Raw genomic sequence first — 21270 nt, forward strand, 5'->3', positions numbered from 1 at the left:
GGTCACGGTCACAGAAAACTCCTCCTCTCATTGTGCGCAAATCTGGGCCATCCCCCTCCCATCCCCACGGGAAGATCGTCCACAGCTTCCATCGGAGTCTCAAAATGGACAGAGACTTAAAACAGTTAAGATTCCCTGTTACGAATGCTCCATTAAACACCACTCAGAAGTTAATCACGCATAAGACCGAATTGTAAAGAGAGATGGTAAAGTGCCCTCAGGGCTCGGGTGGGAGGTGGGAGAGGCCGGGCACAGCTAGTTGCTTTCGTAATTTTTTCTTCCTGAAGGGTCAAGGCTGTGAAAAGCCCCTCGGGGAGTTTGAAACGGAAAAGGAGCGACCATATTTTGCAGGCCTACTATGTGCACCAAGCGAGTTGCTTTTCATAAATGTCCTCATTTAATCTTTGCAGTAATCCTTCGAGTTCAGTGTTAACATCCTTGCTATTATCCCCCAAATCCCTTAAGAAGCCACTTAATGGAGTGCCGGCTTTTGTGGTTCCAGGCTTTAAGTGAATGTACACGCTGGCTATTCCCCTCTTTTACAGACAAAACTTCCACGCGATTTCTTTTATTTAAATGAACTTTCCTTTTAAAATAGCCTTTCGTTTATTTCTTTGGTCTATTTCTTTCACTCAAGAGCCACCCTCAGAATTGGCAGCATAGACACAGACGGAAGGGCAGGAGCCAATACGATTTTAGGCTGAACTTAGAAGACAGTCCTGGAACTTCACTTTTCCCTTCTCGCCGGCTCACGAGGCGGCCGGCGGCCCCGGCAGGCTTTGGGCGGGAGAACCGGGGCCCGGGCTCTAGCGGCCGCAGCCGCGCGGGGCTGACCGGCGGCGGGGGGTTGGGAGGGGTCGGGGCCGGGCCCCACGTGGCCGCCGCCGCCGCCGGGCTCGCCCGGACCCCGCCCGGAGGAGGCCGCGCGAACTGCAGAGCGAGCGGCGAGAGGCGCGGGGCAGCAGGCGAGCGCCCCGGGCCCCCCAGCCCGGCGCGCCATGGCGGGCGTCCGGCGAGTCCGCAGCCCCGCGGCCGCTGGCTAGCCCGGCCGGGCGGCCCCTGCTGCCTCGCTCCTTCCCTCTGCGTCCCGGGCCTCAGAGCCGCCGTGAGGAGGATGAGTCCCTGGAGCTGGTTCCTGCTGCCGACCCTCTGTCTCCTGCCCGCGAGCGCAGCACATCGGCGCGGCGCGCCCGCCCCCGCCAACTGCGACCTCAGGCCCGAAGTAAGGCGCGCGTCGGGCGCGGGGGAGGCGGCCTCCCGGCACCTCCTGGGGGTGGTTACCCTCTGAACCCCGCATAGCACAGCGCATTCGGACCCCAAGCCGACTCTGGGACCGGGTTCCCACTTCGCATGGGGACCCCTCCTTGCTTGCTCGTCCCACCGCGCCCCCGGGCCCCCCTTTCCGGCGGAGGCGCAGCCCTCCGGCCTTATGAGACCTTGTCCCCCAGCCCTCGCCTGTCGGCAGCCGATGGAGTCCTGGCGGGGTTCCCTGGGTCTCTCCAGCCTGCTTCGCAAGCAGTCGGGGGACGAGTCCCCGAAGACCGAGGGGACCGGGACTTGGGCACATTCACTTTGGAAGTTTGTTCTGCCCTCTCTTTCCTAGCGCTTGATTTCCCCTACTCTTATCGAAATGGTAAAGCGCCCCGCAGCTGCTTGATTTAACCTTCGTGTATTCAATGCCTGACTTAGAAGGGGTTTTGGGGCACTGAAGCCATTCTCCTTGTTTCACCGCTCTGCGAAACTGAGGCTCAGAGAGCGACCTTTGTGGTCCAGGTCACAGAGCGCGTTCGCAGAGTAACCACTTCTGACAGCCTCGCATTCACGCACAGGGCGCTTCCTTAGATATTCGCATCAGCGTTTGGAAAGTGAGGGGAACCAAGGCGAGGGAGGCCCCCCCGCTCCATCCAGCCCGACAGGAGCAGAAACCGAGCGGAAACCGGGCAGGTCTCGCGTCTCCGAGGCTGGACCTCTTTGGAGATGAATGTTTCCTTTTGTTGATCAGTTTTCTTACGCTCGCAATTTTGTCGTTCTCAAGTCCCTCTCTTCTAAGCGCCATGGAGGTTGAATTTTGCGAGTTTGTATCTGTGGGTCCGATCTCTGTGGATCCCTGGCCCTGGGGAGGGTGAGCCTAGGCTTGTCCTTCGGCTGGTCTGTGCGCCCTCTGACCTCGGGTGCCGGAGTTTAGGGGTCGGTCTACCTTCGGTGACACCTGCACAGCATCCGGGGCCGCATCCACTTCTGGGTATTCGTAATTTTATTCACCGTGCTAACCACAGCAAAGGAGAGGGAAGGTGACCCCACTGAGCTGTTCCTGGCACACGGGACTGACCGGGGAGCCGCACGGTGTTCCTAAGGCGCTCGGGGCCGCGGACTCGGGGCGCGGAGGGTCTCCCTCTAGGAAGGCAGGAGGCGCTGTGCTGGAGAGGGAAGTCGGCCCCAGAGACGGCTTCAAACTCTGCTGCAGTGTGGCAGCTGCGTGCTTGTTATACAAAGCAGAAGTCCACGCTTTCCTGTGAAAGCAGAATATTTTTCACTTTTGCAAAATCTATTACCAACTCGTAACTATTTTATAACACGTGAGTCTTGATAAAGTCTCTCTCTCTCTTCTCTCGAATTTGTCTTCATGGGTCTTTTATTCTATACCAAACTTCTTGGTCTCAGGCCCTCTGCATTCTAAAAAAGCATCGAGCACTCCAAAGAGCTTTTATTTATGTGGGTTAACGGAAATATTAGTAAAACAAGTTTAAAAAACAATATTACTAAATACACAAGCACACGTGCTATTAACCATCAGCGGTGATGTTATCACACACGTAGCCTCTAGAAAATTCTGTTTGTACACTTGTGAGAGAATGAGAATGAAAGAGGAAAATATCTTAGTATTATTATGAAAATAGTTCTGACCTTACAGACTGCTTGAAAGGGCTTGGGGACACCCACAGGTCCCTGGACCACACTTTGAGAATCGCTGTTCTGTTCTGTGGGCAAACTGTCTTATCCCCTGAGAAGGTCAGAAGGTCAGTCATGGCAGGGCTGTATGCTTGACCTGCATGTAGAGGGCACTGTGGGTGGGTCCCCCAGGGGGTTGGAGTCTCGAGATTGTAGAGTGAAGTTCTGGAATCTAGCCTCTAACACCGTGTGGCACCTTATTATAGCATTCTGTGGCTTGAGAGCTGGTTTGGTTTTCAACTTCTGTTAATCATTAGAGAGGTCCTCTGAGCTGAAGTCTGTCCACAGACACTGCAGGCTTTATCCTGAGCACCTCACAGCTTGAGTCTCTTCCTTATCAGTACTCAAACAGAGCTCTCCAGTGTTCTTCGCTATTCCTGCTTGCTTTCTTTTACACTTGCTGTTTCTTCCTCCAGATGTCCATGTGCTTGCTCCCATTCTTCCATCTGGTCTTTGCTCAAATTCTCTCAATGAGACCCTTCCTGGTTACCTCTCAAAGATTGTGTCAATCCTCCCGTCTGCGCCCTGCCTGCCCTCCTGTCTGCCTCCCCTGCTTTATTTTTCTCTGTGGCACTTAACCATCACCTGATGAAAACTTTTGTTTATTGCTGCCCCCCTCCCCCATGTAATCTTCATAAGGGCAGGAATTTGTGTCTATTCTAGTTGCTGCTGCATCCCCAGCACTTAGAAGAGTGTCTGGCCATAGCAGATGCTCAATAAATATTTGTGGAATGAAAAGGATAAACTAAGCCAACTTACTTTAGTCTCATTCCAGCTGGTCTGCTGAAGGGTACTCATGGAAAAGCACTGTTATCACAGGTCCCAGGATGCTAGGATGGGAGGAGCTGAGGGGTGCAGTGGCTTAGGGACTTACCCTGCATTACACAGGTCGTCATTGGGTTTGTTCTGTTTCATTGCCTGGCTTACCCACGTGTGTGTTAAAATCTCTGGTGATTCAGTCGACAGAACTTGTGGCTTTTTGTGTCTCTGTTGTCCATGGCCATGTCTTTCTCTTTTAAGAACGGTTGCAGCAAGGTTTAGAAGGGACATATCAATAGGGTTCGGTTTTTTTTCTTTTCAGTCATCATAATGTTGAAATACATGGCTTCCTCTAATGGCGTGTAGTGGCCACAATTACAATGAAATGGGGGTAGTAGAGTAATTTGGTTTTTTTGGAGACAAACAGCCCTACCCTGAAGGTGTCAGTGTGAGGGAGGCAGGGGCAGTTGTACTCATATGATCAGCACGGTGGGCTGGAGGCTCACTGGTGGGCGAAAGCAAGGTAAGAGCGCCCTGCTCAGAAGCCCCGAAGACTCTTCATTCAGCTTGCGCCCCGCCCAAGGCACGCCCGACAGGGCAGTGTCACCGCCAGCAGGACGGTTGCTGGTGGAGTGGGAGACAGGGTGCCCTGCTCGGTCAGAACAGAACTCCCTTTATTGAAGAGGCTCTACAAGATGAGGATCATCTTTAAAAAATCCTTTAAAACTCCTGGCTTAGCGCGCCAAATTGTGTTATCCTGAAAAGAGAGAATGGGAAAAGGTGACAGCCTGAGGATTTAAAGATGTCAGTGGGGATTTATCTGGACAGGTCACCAGGGCTAGGAAGGGGAGCTGGACAGAGCCTTTCTAGATTTGGACTCAGGTAGCTCGCCTGAGCAACAGTGCACCTACTAGGGTTTTAATTGAAAAAGACACGACTCTGAATCACAAGTAAAGTCTGTTGCATGTTAAGGCTGCAAAATGTGCTGTTTAAAACCTGGGACTCAGGAGCCAGCCTGCCTGGCTCCAGATCCTGGATCTACCACTTAGCAACTCTGAGACCTTGAGTAACATAATAGGCTTCTCAAGGCCTCCATAACTCCATCTGGAAATGGCCAGTGTCTTATTTAGTTGCATATCCTCCCAGTTCCTATCTTCCCATTCTCTCCTGAATGGGCACCGGGCAGGATCTGCCCCCCACCATGCCATCAGGTCCCCAGGTGACCTCAGTGCTGCTCAATCCATAGGTCAGTCCTCAGATCCTTGACTTATTTGGCCCATGAGCCACACCAAACCCACCTGCTTACTTTCTCCTTGAAGCACTTCCTTCAGTTGGCTTCCTACTCTTCTGATTTGCCCAACAACCTCGCTGGCTGCTTCTCATTCTCTTTGCTGGCTGTTCTTCTGTCCCTTGATTTCGCAAGGTTAGACCATTTCTAGACCTTTTCTCTCCTATTTACATGAGGTCCCTTGGAGGTCTCATCCAGTCCCGTGGCTTTAAATAACATCTAAACGGTGACAATACCCTTGTTTTTATCTGTGGCCAGGCTTCTCCCAAACTCCAGACTCGTGCATCCACCTACCAACTCGACCTCCCCACTTGGTTGTCTGCTTGCCGTCTCAACTCAACAGGGCCAAAACCACACTGCTGACCTTCCCCTCGAATCCTGTTCCACCGCCTGTCTTCTGCATCTTGGTTGACGGCAACTTCATCCTTTTAAGGAACCAATTTTTTGGCAGATCCTATTGGCTGTAGCTTCCAGAATATACCCAGAATCTGATCATGTCTCATAAATTCTGTCACTATCACTGTTCTCTCACTTGGATTATTTCAGTAACTTTCTAACTGACCCTGTGTCTGCCCTCATCCATCAGTAGTCTATTCATCGTAGCCGCCAGAGTGATCCTGCTAACACATTAAGTCAGTTCGTGCCATGCCTCTCACAAAAACCTGTGCTGGCGGCCATGCTACTCAGCAGAAAAGCCTGAGCCCCTCCGGTAGCCCAGGGGCCTTGTGTGGCCTGGCCTTGCTCACCTCTGTGACCTTTCCTTTCTGCTTTCGTCTTCAGTCATCCTGCTGCAGTCATGCTGGCCTCCTTGCTGCTCCTTCAACACAACCACCTTTCTGCCTCAGGGCCTTTTCACTGCTGCTCCTTCCTCCTGGAGGAACTGCTCTTCTCTCAGATAGCCCCATGGTTTCCCCTCTCACCTCCTTCGCGGCAAGGCTGAAATGTCCTACCAGACACTCAGTGACTTTCCTGATCACCCTATTTAAGACCACATCCCTCCTCCACCAGTACTCCTGCTGCCTTTCCTGCTTTCGTGTTCTCCACAGCAGTTATCACTAACACACCCAAGGCGGGGAGCTGTGTTTCATTCACTGCTGTGTTCCCGGTGCCTAGAATACACTAGTGCCTGGAACAGTGCCTGGCACATGGTAGGCACAGCATAAATAATCGTGGAACAAATGAGTGTTGAATGAATGTAGTAGGACAATCCATGTGCAGTGCTGGGATGGTGCCTGACACCCAGTGAACATTCAATATCAGCCGCTGCTCTGAGCATCATTATTGTTACTACATGGCTAGATGCCAGAACATGAGTATTGTTTTTTTAAAAATCTGAGCAGTTTTCAGTGAAAAGGTCATACATTGACCGTATTTCTAGACTAATGCTAATTGAAAAGGCAACAATAAAATAAATAAGTAATGAAATAAAAATGGATACATAGAGATGAACAGACTTTGTTTCTGGAGAGAAGTGCAGGTATTTTGAGGTAGGATGGGACATTAGGGGGATTAGTGTGTTGAGTAAAAACACACCAAAACCATACCCAAATGATCCCCCTCACCTCACCTCCACACACACCGTGATCCTGCAATGTGGGTTTGGTTTTCCTGGGAATATATTTATTCGATATCACGGTCTCCTGACAGATGACAATGAATTAGGTGCCCATGGGTTTAATAACATTTCGGCCCTTTTCCTGTGTCTCCCAGTTGGAAACTGTGTAGAAGTGCTTTGGTAGACTGTGTGGACCTTGTGTGACTATCTCTCTTGTATAGATCAGTGGTCACCGGTCATGTCACCATCCAGGACCCCTTTGATTATTGATTCTTCTCCCTAAAATGGACAAATAAACCAAACTATACCTGTGCTTGGAAGGCCACTTCTAGCAAACCAGTTGCATTTATAGGTCATTATTTTGTTACCCATTTTAAATTGACCAAAGCCATAACTGTCAACCTCAGCTTTTGATTAGCATCTAACCAGTGTTTTCCTACAAGCTTGATCTAATTCTAACCAACAGTGAGACATCTGATTGCTTAATTAGCCTTGGCAGCCATTTTTTGGTGGACGTACAGTTTCTGTTTGGCTTTTTGAAGTATTTAAATAACCCTGGGGACCCTCATTACCCCATAAGAGGATACCAGAGGGCTGCCTGGAGAGAGCCCATACCTGATTCATCTCTTAATATTAATTTAACCATTGATAGGTTTGTGAAATTGTTTTTTAAATACATTCTTTCGTTCATTTGTTCATTCATTTAACAATTACCTATCTACTTTGTTTATCACCATAACCTATGGCAGGGGTTATTATCTAACTTTTACAGATGAGGAAACTGAGGTACAGAGAAATGACGTGGCTTTTAAAAATCTCATTGGGGGAGCTGAGAAAGAAGCAGAATTTAGGCTTCTTTTGCTCAATTAGTGCATTCTTGTAAAGGTGGGTGTGTGAGCAGAACTGTAATTTAAATACTTTAAAAAACAACGTTGACCTAAAAAGCGAGTTTACACAATGTTATAAGCCAATATGACCTCAATAAAATAATTCAAAAAAGAACACAAAAAACTGCACAATGTTGCAGGCTGGCAGCTAATGAGATATGTTCTGTTCGGCTTGCATGGCATTTAAGAAAACTGAGGCAACATTTTTCAGTTAGAAGATTTTATTTAAAATCAGGATTTCTAGTTTCTTTGAAAAGTCCATTCTGGAGCACCAGGCCTGTTCCTGTGCGGCTAGCACTGTCTCGGGCCAATATCCTTTACGGAGAGTTGTGGGCTCCTTTGCTGCTGACCTCCCGCCACCCGTTATCTCACCCCCAGCCCACGTGTTCACCTGCCTGCCTTCCACTCTCATCTGAAGGGTCAGATGGTGTTTTTGTGGAAGGTGGCTAGGGGTAGGTGGAGAAGAGAAGGTCAAAGGCTCTGAGAGTAGGGCCTCTGCTTCAACCAGCTCCACTCTCATCCATCCTATATTTTGAGATTCTGTGTAATATTTCGTTTGAAACTAGGTTGCTGCTGCTTAAACAATAACACACAAATGCAAACACAGTTGATCCTCATTATTTGTAGGTTCCGTATTTGTGAGTTTGCCTACTTGCTAAAATGTATTTGTAACCCCAACGCTCGTGGCGCTTTCATGGTCACTTGCAGACATGCCCAGAATGTGAAAAATTCGAGTTGCCCAATGTGCACATTCCCAGCTGAGATCAAACAAAGCGATCCCTGCCTTCTTGTTTCTGCTCTCATACTATAAACAAGTGTCCTTTTTGTGGTCTACTTAGTGCCAGGCTTTTTGCATTTTTGTGCTTTTGTAGGTGATTTCACTGTTTACGATGATCACAAGCGCAGTGCTGCAGTGCTGTCTGGTGTCCCTAAGCACGAGGCTGTGATGTGCCTAACGGAGAAAATACGTGTGTTAGATGAGCTTTATTCAGGCATGAGTTCTAGTGCTGTTGGCTGTGAGTTCACTGTCAATGAATCAACAATATATGTATCTTAAATAAGGTGCCTTTCAATAGAAGCACATAAAACAAGGTTATGTACTGATCTGTTGATGAAAATGTGACTGACGGCTGGCAGGAACCTAACTCTATTTTCCCTAAGAGCAGTGGTTCAGTATTTGTTAGTTCAGTGTTCTTGGTGACTTTGTAGACCACAGCTGTGACAAATAATGAGAATTGATTGCAGGTTGAAACCCCACAATCCAGGAAAGCATGTTACTTAACAGGCTGCTGAAATTAAGCCTTTTGTAAAGAGAATGCATTCCAGATCTTCTTTCCTATAAACCAAGATTTTTACATTTCTTGGTTGCTCGGTGCATGGCTCACACCATGCATATATCTCACCTCTGTACTTGAACTCTTTGAGGGCTGCCCTGTGCACTTCTTTGTACAGTGTTTCCTACTAAATGGACACTTCGTAAATGCCTGCTGTTGAGACTGAGAGACACTCAGGGGAAAAGGGCACGATGGCCTGGCCTCAGGTGGATGTGTACCCCTGCTCAGCCTGTAAGACTTCTGGGAGAGAATCAGTGGAACACCGTCCAGTTCTCTGCTACTGAACCAGAGACTTTTGTAAGAAAGAAATGCAGTTGGACAATCCACGTTCTAAAGGGACAGGAGCGAATTGTGAAATCAGGGATTCATTAGGACTGTGGTTTCAACCTCGGCTGCACACTGGTATCACCAGGGGAACTTTAAAAATATCACCTCTGATCACCTGAGATCCTGATGTGATTGGTCAAGGGTGGGACCCAGACATCAAACTTTTAAAAACTTTGCAGGGATTCCAGTGTGCAGCTGGAGTCGAGAGCCTCTGCCTTTGGGAATGTTAGATTTGAGATCTGAAGAAGCAGAGACCATTAGGTCTGCCTGGGAGGTAACAGTGGGCTCCTCAGTGTCTCTCTCCTCTACCAGGTGTGAACTTGGAGTCCCCTGAGAATCCCCTCTTTAACTCCTGCTTGGTTCATTGCTAGCGGCAAACTCAAAGCTGGTGATTGCTACTGCTTTCTCATCTTTAATCAACATTTTGATGGAAAAGAGGGAAAGGATGGTGAAATACAGGCTGCATTGAGAACTTCTGTTCCTGGCAGGTGAATCTACCTGGATTCAAAAGTCTAAATCCTATTTTGATAATTTTTCTCCTGCGGTGTGACTTGTCTCTCGAATTCACCTCTCAGATTCCTGACCCTCCATATCATGCCTTAATGTTGTCTCTTTTCCTTTTAGCAAAGTGAGTTGAATTCCTTCTTGTGGACCATAAAGCGAGACCCACCGTCTTACTTCTTTGGCACAATCCACGTCCCGTACACCCGGGTTTGGGACTTCATCCCGGACAACTCCAAGGAGGCTTTTCAGCAGAGCAGCATTGTGTACTTCGAGCTGGACCTCACGGACCCCTACACTATCTCAGCCCTCACCAGCTGTCAGATGCTGCCGCAGGGCGAGAACCTCCAGGACGTGCTCCCCAGGGACATCTACTGCCGCCTCAAGCGCCACCTAGAGTATGTCAAGCTCATGATGCCCTCGTGGATGACCCCAGACCAGCGCGGGAAGGGTCTCTATGCCGACTACCTCTTCAATGCCATCGCGGGGAACTGGGAGCGGAAGAGGCCTGTCTGGGTGATGCTCATGGTCAACTCCCTGACCGAAGTGGACGTTAAGTCCCGTGGGGTGCCCGTCCTAGACCTGTACCTTGCCCAGGAGGCTGAGAGGCTGAGGAAGCGGACTGGGGCGGTGGAAGGGGCGGAAGAACAGTGCCATCCTTTGAACGGGCTGAACGCTTCACAGGTAAGACCCTCTGCGTGAAGGACCAGGCGTTTGACTGTGCGGGTGAATCTACTGCATGACAGTGCAGGAGATGGACCACAAGCAGCGTTTCTCTAAAGACTGTCTTTGCTTAGGGATGTTATTCTGGGGATTAAAAGTTAAGCCTAATAGTCATTTGTATCACTTACTTGTGTATTACCACAAAAGAAAACTTGTTTTTCCTTGTCATCCAACAAGTACTGCATGCTTTTGTTACTCACTTTACTTCAGGTCGTTCCTTAAGAAGCTGCTCTGAGAGGATGTGGACAATGTGGGTGCCAGACTGGCTGTTGTGGGCTATGGCCTAGTTTGCAAATGGTCCTGGCCATGCTGTTTTAGGTGACATCAGTCCTCTCAATGATTTTGAGATCATTGCTGTCCCTCTTGAGGACACTGCCCCCAGGACATTCCTTTCCAGGGCAGATTTATGCTCCTCCTAGCCGTAGTGTATAGATCCTACTTCAGGGCATTGGAATTTAGGTTGATGTTCAAGAAGTCTTCACTTCTCATAAGACAAGCAAACTTCATTAAAGTGCCCTTGTTTAATCGTTCTGACGAAATTCATTTTGTTGTTGATGTTTTAAGGTACATCAGGTACCTCTTGGGGTCAATGGGAATTTTGTAATATGAAATAACTATTCTTGTTTTGCAAATATTCTTAGTGGTTGGCCTTGAGATATTGGTCCTCAGAATAAAACCTGACTCTCTAGACCTTAGCAGATCTTCAAATGCTGAACTCAGGTTGTTATTTAAATGATTTATGGACATTCGACAGCCTAAAAATAATGTTCCTGAGTTGATAATGAAATTTGTAGGGAATTTACCTTGCTAAAATTCTATAATAATATTAATAAATAATCAGATGCTAAAATATAGTATTTGTTTGGCACATTGAGATTTATAGAAAATATAAGGGACCGCTAATTGTCTGCATTGATCTTCTGGAGGAGTTTTCTTGCATTATTTTGGAAACTCAAAGAGCCAATATTCTAACTTTTTCAATGTTTGCATTTAATGCAATGTTTTGTAAGAGAAAGGTGCTTTGATTTAAAGGCTCATTGATTTTGACCTTACAGGTTTGAAATTTGTGAACATTTTTACCTGAGCCAAAGCCTTCTTTCCATGCTTCTGGGGGGAAAAAGGACTGAAAGTAAAATACTAGCTAAGGCAAGATATCTTTGAAGGAAGGTGTATAGCACTGTCTCTTAAGATAATATGTTTAAGAGACATTTTAGAGCACTCTAGTTATACACTAGACTGTCATGTTGATTTCAGGACCCATTCTTAGGGTTCGTGTAGGTATTTAATATTTATATACTAAATTTCTTATAGGACCTTGAATTAAGCCAGCGAGGTTGGAGTTGTTTAAATTTAGGAGGAAAAAGTTATTTGACTTATTCCTAAGACTCTTAGTTTAACTCCCCTGTTTCATTTCTAGACAGTAAAATGCTCACAACGTTAGTGTACAGCTCGATGACATTTACTATACGCATATACCCATATAACCACCTCCCAGATTGATTTATTGAACATTTCCATCACTCCAAAAAGTTAGCGTAAAGTTTTATTGCAGCGTAACTATACAGAAAAGTGCACTTGGTGAATTTTCACAACACAGCCATGTGCCCAGCACCCAGGGTGGGACACAGAATAGCACCAGCTCTGCAGAAGCCCCTTGGTCCCCTGCCCCAAGGATAACCACTGTCCTGAAAATCTTGGAGCATAAATTAGTTTGATTGTTTTAGAACTTCACATAAATGGAATTACCCCTTATGCCTCTTCTAGCGCTTGGCTTCTTTTGCTCAGCATTACCTTTGTGATTCACCCATGTTCCTGTGTAGGTGTCCATCATTCATTCTCACTGCTGTGTAGAATTCTATCAGTGTTTGGGGCGGAGGTCCATGGAGTCTCCCTTCTCAGAAAGTCCAGAGTACAGTAAGATCATTTGTACTTGTTTTGATAGAAGACAAGCCCTCACTCATCCCTAGGGTCCCTTTTTTCTCCTCCCCATTGGAAGAGTGGCTGGTTCCTTCCTCCTTCTTCGCTGTAGCTCTGAAGAAGCACATCAGTGGGCTCGTGACTACAAGAGACACGGAGATGGCTAGGCTCCACAGGATCCTGAGCCTACTTCCCCAGCCAGCTGCCGGGAAGAGGCAGAGAGCGGAGGAGCAAGGAGAGCCTGAGTCTTGTCTTGGAGGCCTGTCAGCCTGCCTGGGAGGAGCCCTGAGGGCCTCTGCTCCAGGGCCCCCCACCCACCTCCTGGATTGTAGGGTGGGGGCAGCTGAGATTGAGGCACAGCTGAGGCTGGAGCACTGTGCTGGTGGTGGACGAAGCACTGGGTCCAGAGTCAGACGAACCGGGTTAGAATTCCCGCACTGTCCCTTACAGCATGTGACTTTGAGCCGTTCACTTGACTTCTCTGAACTTTAGTTTTCTCATTTTTCAAATGGGGATAATAATACTTGCCCTACCCTCCTATTGCCAAGAGCAAGTGAAACGGTCAATTGGAAAACACTTATGAATACCATACAGATCTAAGGGGAAGAGGACTGACACGCAGCGCCTACTATGCGCCAGGCCTCATTGGTCATCTTACATTTGATCCTCAGAATTTTGCAAGATAGGCAGTAGCATCCCTATTTTATAGATGGAGAAACTGAGGCTCAGTGAACTTAAGAAACTTGCCCATGATCACAGAGCTAACAAATGGAGGAATTTGGGTTTGATTCCGAATGTGTTAAAGGTCATGGTGACTTTGAGTCTCTGACAGGATCTGGTGGTCAGTGTGAGACCCTGGCGTTTTGAGTTGCAGCAGAGGATTCTGGGCTTATTTTGTCCAATTCGTTAGTCACTGGCCACTTATAGCTGGCTGCTGAGGACTTGAGCTGTGGCTAGTGTGACTGAGGAAGTGATTCTAAACTTTATTTAATTTTAATTAAAATTTTAAAATTTTGATATACTGATACTTGATTCATTTATTGGAAAACTTTTAAGTATGTTTGGAACAACTTGGGCATGTGAATCTCCTTTTTCAACTATAAATTTTATGAAATTGAACTACAGATCAGGTATTTCTGATGAAAATTTAGTGGCCAAATTGCGATGTTTTGCGAGTGGAAAATACACAACAGATTTCGAAGACTAAGTATGAAGAAAGAATGTAGAATATATCAGGAATAGTTTTTTATATTGATTGCATGTTGAAATGATAATACTTTGGATGTACTGAGTTAAATAAAATGTATCATTAAATCTCATTTCACCTGTTTCTTTTTTTTTTTTCTTTTTTAATGTGGCTACTAGAAAATTTAAAATTAGGTATGTGGCTCACTATATTTCTGTGGAACAGCGCTGATCCAGATTGTTTCTGAATGAGTGTGTCCAAAGCGGGTCCACTTGGAGGCCGTGCTGCCTGGGATGGGTCCCGTCACTGCCCTTTCGTCCATGTGCCTGGTCAGGGCCCAGCTCTGGGGAACCTCTAAATAATGCCTTACAGTGTAACTGGCCTGGGGTCAGCTTTTCTCCATTGACTTGCGATGCTCTTTGTTTTTAGCATATCATCATTACACACACACACACACACACACACACACGCACACACTCATTCTGTTTCTGGACTTTCTCTTTTGTTCCATTGATCTATTTGCCTATTTCTGTGTCAATGCCACATTCTTAATGACGGTAACTTAATACTACATTTAAAAAATTTGTTAATGCTGTCACTTACTTTAAGGATTCTTAAAATCATTTTGGTTATGATTTTGTTGATTTCTAGATCAGCTGGGGAAGAATTGACATTTTTCCTCATGTTAAGCCCTTTCATCCAGGAACATGTTATCCTTTCCATTTATTTCAGTTCTCTTTTATATTTTGTAGAGTTCTTGATCTAGATTTTGCTCAATTCATCAGTTTATTCATTGTTTTTAATGTAAATTTTGCTGGTTTAAAGACTCTTTTCTCATTATATTTTCCATCTGGCTACTAATTTTTATATATTAATTTAATCACTTAATTAAAATCATGTATTATAACAATGTTAGTTGATTCTCTTGCTTTCTTAGTGACCAGACATATCATTGATAAATAATTATTTTGTCTTCACCTTTCCACAATTTGTGTTGTTTCTTTTTCTTGCCCTAATGTGTTGGCTAGGATCCCTAGAACAGCATGAAGTAGCAGTGGTAAGGAAGGGCATCTTCCTTTCCCCAACTTGAATGAGAATGCCTTTGATATTGCACCATTAACTATGATGCTGGTAGTTGATTAGTCTTTATGATGTGAGTGAAACGTCATTGAGTTTCTTTTTTACTATGAATTTTATCAGAAGCAGTTGTTGTTGCTGTTAGTGGCAGTGGTTGTTGAATTTTACCAAGATTTTTTTTTTTTTTTGGTGGGGAAGATTAGCCCCGAGCTAACATCTGCTGCCAATCCTCCTCTTTTTGCTGAAGAAGATTGGCCCTGGGCTAACATCTGTGCCCATCTTCCTCTATTTTATATGCGGGATGCCTGCCGCAGCATGGCTTGATGAGCAGTGTGTATGTCCACACCCGGGATCCGAACCTGCAAACCCCAGGCTGCCGAAGCAGAGCGCGCAAACTTAACCACTATGCCACCGGGCTGGCCCCCTGAGATTTTTTTTTTTGCCTCTGTTGTGATGTCTTTTTTTTTATTGAGCTATAACTGACATAGAACATTATATTAGTTTCAGATGTACAACATAATAATTCCGTATTTGTATAGACTGTGAAATGATCACCACAATAAGTCTAGTCAACATCTGTCACTGTACGTAGTTACAAAATTTTTTTTTCTTGTGATGAGAACTTTTAAGATTTTAGTCTTTTAGCAACTTTCAGTGATGTCTTGATCTTATGACTATCTTTGTTTGATCTCTAGCTGTAGATTTCTCAGTTTTAAGCCATCCCTGCCCAGCTGGCCCTAAACTTCAAGGACCAGTGTGTGAACTCACCGAGTTATCCTCTTAGCCACCCATTCCCACATTCATTTAGTCAACTCATCTATTGAATTCCTGCTGAGCACGGTGCTACGTAAAAATGATGAGGTGTAATCAGGTTGCTGCTCTCCAGAACCTGAGGTCTTTGTGATCCAGGTGCTCAGCTTCTTAAGGGCAGGACTCATCACTGTTTTCCTAGGACTTAGCACCATGCCAGTGCGAGGTGGATGCTCAGAAGCTTCTGTGGGATAAATGATTGAAGGATTCTGTAACTCTTCCTAGAGGGAAGAGAAGGCCTCTCTCTTCTAGATCCTTCATGATTCCATTTTCTTACCCCCTTCTTTCTCCCCCTTCACCTCCCCTCTGCTATCTGACAGCTAGTTGTCCCCTTCGGCTATCGTGATTTGGCATCAGGGAAACTGTCCTGTCCATGGATTTGATCTTGCCATCTCAGGGCAGATACCATCCCTACCCCTCTAGGATGGAGTCAGGTTATGACTCCTGTTCTCTTTCATTCCGAGTTCGTGCCTGCTTGGTACTACTGGCTGCACTGCCATTCCTATGTGAAGAAAGCACATGAGCTTGGAGGTGGAGGCTCAGTGATGTAGGGCTCATGTCTCCTCCCTCTCAATCAACCCAGGTGGGTTCCCATTAAAAATGTAGGGTTCCCTAGGGAAATGATCTTCCTAAATCCCCTCTCCACATTCATAACCACCAGGCATCTATGCACAGGCTCCAGGCATGGGGCACTGTCTGTTTGCTTCCCCTGAGGGGCTGACCAGAATGACTCTGTCTAACCACAGGATTCTCCTGCCTGCTTTCCCAGCGATGGACTGAATGTCAGGGTGGAGTGGGGCAGGAATTTGAGACAGCCCCAGTCTCCTCAGCATTGGAGTCTGTCCTTTGGGATCCAGTCACATCTAGGTTTGGGGTCTGAGTCACGGGATCTGAAAGCTAATGTGAATGCAGCCAACAGGTCTGGGTTGCCCTCTGCTTTCCACATGCAAGGCCTGCATCTCTGGGCTTTCAATATCCTAAGAGGCAGTTAGTTGGATGTAAAAGTCCTTTAAGAACCCAAAGGTGCTCTTTCTTATTATCTGAATTGCTGTTGGCAAAGAATCGTTTCTTTGTCATTGTTTCTTTTGCCAATAGATGGCACTAACATATTTCATATTTGCCTTTTAGCTGTCACTCTTCTACCATACTTTCCAGCAGTAGGTGTCACTGCCAGTTCTTGCCCTCTTTACCCCCAGGACCCTAATAACTCACACTCTTGTCTGAAAAGCCATTTTCTTTTTTTTTTTTTCACAAAGTGAAACCTTAAACAATGATTTGGGCCCAGTGGACATACATCTGGGTCTTATGAGAAAGTGTATTTCCTGAGTCACAGTTTTGGGGTGTTGGGGAAGATGGGCATTTTTCTTCTTTGGAGCAAGTTCTATCTGGATGGGTCAGTCACCTAGCAGAAGAAACAGCTGGCTCTCGGATGGGGCTTTGGAAAGCTCCAGGGCAGGCCAGGTGGTGGGGGCAGCCCCTGCCCCCAGAAGCTCATGATCTGCCTGGCGAGGCAAGGACAGGCAAATTTCTAGAAAGATGCCACACCTCTCGTCTCTTGCTATTAAGAGATTGGTGAATGTTGGTGGAGTGGGAGCTGGGGAGGTGCTGGCTGGCCTGAGAAAACCTCCTGAGGAGGGAGGGTCAGATTCCTTGAGGAGGGGTGGACCTGCCAGGCTCAGGGGACACTTGTGTCAGGAATACCACGCAGTGCCTTGTTTTGTGCTTTGCGGCTCTCTCTGCATATTCTCATGAGGCTGGTGGGTCTCTGTTCCCAGAGGCCCTGCAAGAGTGCGCAGAGACTGTGTAGGGCTGGCCTGGGCTCCCTGGTCTCCTGTTTTCTAATCTAGTTTTGCTTCTGAGTGCTGCCACCTGCCCGATTCACAAGTCTAATTTGCTGAGGGAGTTCCTGCTCCATCATTGTAAATTCCAATAAAAGCAGGTGGTGTCATCTTTGAAACTGACCATGAAGCTGATGGATGACTTTTCTACATTTTTCCATAATCGAAATGGAATGTGCTCGAAGATGAAATCTTGACATTTTTCCTTGGTTGGTTTGGTTTAATATAAAGACCTAGAAAAAAATATGTGAACTCTCTGAAAGGAAACTGGTTCCTAAAATATGGGCAAATTTGTTTGTGAACACACACATCCTTAATAGTGATCTCTTCGAGGCACGTGGGCTGTGTGTAGGCACACACTGTCCCCTCTGCTGGGAACCCTTCTCCATGCTATCCCTCTGGCTGGCGGCTGATTCAGCTTACATATTATTTCCTCTGTGAAGACTTACTGAGCCCAGAGTTGACCCTCCACTGTGCTAAACACCCCTGTGGAAGCCTCACTGGAGCCCTGTTGACTGCTTCCCCCAAAGGTGCAGGCTCCTCGAAGGCTGGGCCATGCTCTCTTGGTCCTAGTACCTTAGCTCCTAACATGGTGTCTGGCGTGTGGGAGGGGCACACGAATGGTGGTTGGATAATGAGTGGGCCACTGCTGAATGTGTCAGCCAGGTAGGATGTGTGAAAGTCAGATTTCAATGGGCAGAGCTTGGAAAGACCAATGGGAGATCAGTGAACTTGTAGGTACTTTGGCTAAAATGGGACACAGCATGAATGTGTGCTAATTACTTTAAAAAGTTGAATACAGCCTTTCTAACAGCTGTGTTAAGATTGGCATCTTAGGGGCCGGCCCCGTGGCTTATCAGTTAAGTGCGCGTGCTCAGCTACTGGCTGCCCGGGTTCGGATCCCAGGCGCACACCGACGCACTGCTTCTCCGGCCATGCTGAGGCGGCGTCCCACATATAGCAACTAGAAGGATGTGCAGCTATGACGTGCAACTATCTACTGGGGCTTTGGGGAGAAAAAGGGAAAAAAAAGGAGGAGGATTGGTAATAAATGTTAGCTCAAGGCCGGTCTTCCTCAGCAAAAAGAGGAGGATTGGCATGGATGTTAGCTCAGGGCTGATCTTCCTGGAAAAAAAAAAAAAAAAAAGATTGGCATCTTAAAATTCATAAGTTCCATCTTTTCATTTTTATCTCATTCTTTTGCTTTTTTACATTCTTTCCCAACGTTGTTATAGAATATTTTCGTGTTCTTATGCATAGCTGGGTGAAGTACTGCAGTTGCTCTAAATGCCCTGGGAGCCCGTGACCTCTATTCCTTGAGTTAACCTCATCCCTGCTTTCGCATAGAGCATCTGCACAGATGTCCTGGGTGGATACTGTCTTCATAAACTGAAAGTCTGGGCTGGGCCATTAGCTCTCCCAGGGGTCTTCCACAGTGGTTCACCGTGGCCATCCCTTTCATTTCTTACTTTTTGACCAGAAATGGAAAATTGAATCAACTGCGTTGCTTATGGCTGGCTGTGAAGTTCATGAGCTTCCAGACACAGGCTTTAGCTCTGTTTCCACCTGGGAACAGGCCTGCTCGGGACTTGAGTCGTCTTTCCTTTTATGCCTGGTTTTTATTTGGGACACATTTCTTAAGCACTCGACATGGGCCCAGCACTCTGTTTCTTATTTTAGGGATTCAAAGACAAAGCAGGTGTTGATCCTGCCTCCCCCTGGCTGCCCCTCTAGTGTCAAAGTGAGCTTTAAAAAAAATTAAGAATTTTGTACATGTGCATGGATACCACACGTGCTGCTGGTGTTCTGATCTCAGTTGGATCTGACCCTGCTCGACTGCCTTTGGGGTCATAAGGAAAGCCCTTCAAGGGAGGCTGCAGCCTTGTTTCTGCCCCATGTCCCTGCCTCCTACCCTAGTGAACTAGCTGGGAGTAGAGAGCTCTTTTGAGCCCCAGCACCCAGCTCTTCCTTGGTGGATCAGCTCCAGGACACCCCTAGGCTCCAGGAATATCTCCCAGCATGTCTCTGTAGGAGGGGAGGGAGAGCTCTCTGTCCTCCTCCAGAGCCCACCTCCCTAGCAGGGGTGGGTAAGGCAGAGTCTACCTTGCTTGGAGGAGAGGAGGGAAAAGGAAGGGGAAGGAGACTGGTGGGACTGGGGCCAGCTGTTACCTGGGACCCTCCAAGGAAGGTCTCAGTGGGTCGAGGTGCTCTATGGCCCAGGGATGGAGCAAGGGGGCTGCCCTGGACTCTGGAGGTGGATGTTGGTGGCATTGTATCATGTCATGCCACAGGCATTCTTCTCTGTTGTCTTTTCCTCTATCCTTCCTGACTCTTCTATGGAGGCCCTTCCCTTTCCATTCACGGTCATTCAGAGCTTAAAAGGGAGCTTGCAGAGCCCTAGTGCCAGCTTCAGCAAGGGCTGTGGAATCATAAAATATGGAATCATAACCTGAAAGACCCTATTCCTGCCTCCGCTGACTCCACCTCCGGTGAGGACCAGGCTCATACTGAGCCTTTGCTCTTGGCGGGTGTGTGGTGTCGGCAAGGTTGCTTATCACGGAGCAGAATATCAGCCGGTGGGGTGCTGCTGACTGGCTTCTCAGGGAGAGGACAGCCCTGGGGATGCTCTGTGCTGTCTGGGCTTCAGTTGTGTCCCCAACTTGCCCGCGACCAGGCAGCCATGTTTGCGTTTGCCATGGTCATAGACTAGACGCTGTCTGACGGGACTGCTGATTGACCCAACCCAGGCCAGAAGTGATTTTGAGAGGCTGTAGGGTGAAAACTCCTACTGGATGGTCCTGTAAATCTAGCACTAGGCGGAGAGAAAGTGTTTGTAGACATCTGAGACAATTTGTGAGTGAACCCAAGCTCAGGGTCCTGACACCTGCCTGTGCCCCTCCCACCCTGTCCCCACTCCTCCTGCTGCTCCCACCGCCCTCCCTGGATTTGGAACTTCCAGGGTTCTTGTCAGCCTTCCTTTTGGACTCCTGTTCTGGCCCTCCCCTTCACACTGCACATCTTCTCCATCTCTCCCAACTCTCCCCCTCCCCCTCTGCCTCCTGTGCTGTGGAGTGTCACAGTTCAGAAAATAAGTGCCATTGCCTACAAGACAGAAAAGAGAAACAAAGCGGACAATGAGAAAGAGAAAGAAAGAAGCAGAAGAAGAGAGGATGAGTACAGGGATTCTGATAGCACAAGACTGGAGTGTTCTTGCTTTTCCAGTCTCTTCCCTAGGGGATGAGACAGAAATCACGTTGAATACCTTCAGTGGACATAAGGGGCTGTGTTAGTTTGCTAGGGCTGCCATAACAAAGCACCACAGACTGGGTGACTTAAACAACAGAAATTTATTTTCTCACAATTCTAGAGGCTGGAAGCCTGAGATCAAGGTGTCTGCAGAGTTGGTTTCTTCCGAGGCCTCTCTCGTTGGCTTGTAGATGGTTGTTTTCTTCCTGTGTCTTCACATGATCTTCCCTCTATGCATGTCTATGTCCTCATTTCCTCTTCTTACAAGGACACCACTCATATTGGATTAGGGCCCATCCTAGTGACCTCATTTTAACTTAATTACTTCTTTAAAAGCGCTTTTCCAAATACAGTCACATTCTGAGGTACTGGGGGTTAGGGCTTCAACATATGAATTTTTAGGGGACACAGTTGAGTCCATAACAGGCACCCAGGGTAAAGTTGCAGATTTTGGGAAAGGGGGTAGATTTTAGCATCATTTCAAAGGTGTCTCTTTGTAGGTAGCCAATTCAAGATGAAGACCCTTGTGTGCAAAGTGTGCGTGTGTGAGTGAGAGGGGAGGGTGTTCAGCAGTGCTGAGTATATGGTAGGCACTTGCATTGTGGCTAATTCTCTTATAGCAAAATGGCTTTTGAGGATGTCACTAAAGGATATCATCACAGAGCTTTTGGTGCCAGAAGTCATGGAATAAAATGACAAGTTTAGCTGGGCACCTATTTAAGATATTAGAGGGCATAGGGTGGAGCCAAACTAGAAAGAGATGTGAGAACTGCTGTTGGTTAATTAAAAATGTCCAAATAGAAGAGTGTCATCTAGCTAGCTGATTTTTCCCATTTTGTGTTATTATTAATTTAAAATGGTAGCTATAATCTT

General features: G+C 47.0%; 1 protein-coding gene across 1 annotated transcript in view; it reads left to right on the forward strand.

Annotated features, from left to right (window-relative positions):
- Window positions 1–871: 871 nt before the first annotated feature.
- TRABD2A (TraB domain containing 2A) overlaps window positions 872–21270 on the forward strand; it is a 56676-nt gene continuing 36277 nt past the window's right edge. The window contains exons 1-2 of the mRNA XM_058550815.1: window positions 872–1222; window positions 9724–10284. Of these exons, the coding sequence (XP_058406798.1) occupies window positions 1115–1222; window positions 9724–10284 (669 nt within the window). The 5' untranslated portion in view covers window positions 872–1114. The remainder of the gene's footprint in view (window positions 1223–9723; window positions 10285–21270) is intronic.

This window comes from Diceros bicornis, chromosome 12 (assembly GCF_020826845.1).
Source record: "Diceros bicornis minor isolate mBicDic1 chromosome 12, mDicBic1.mat.cur, whole genome shotgun sequence".
NCBI classification, from domain to species: domain Eukaryota; kingdom Metazoa; phylum Chordata; class Mammalia; order Perissodactyla; family Rhinocerotidae; genus Diceros; species Diceros bicornis.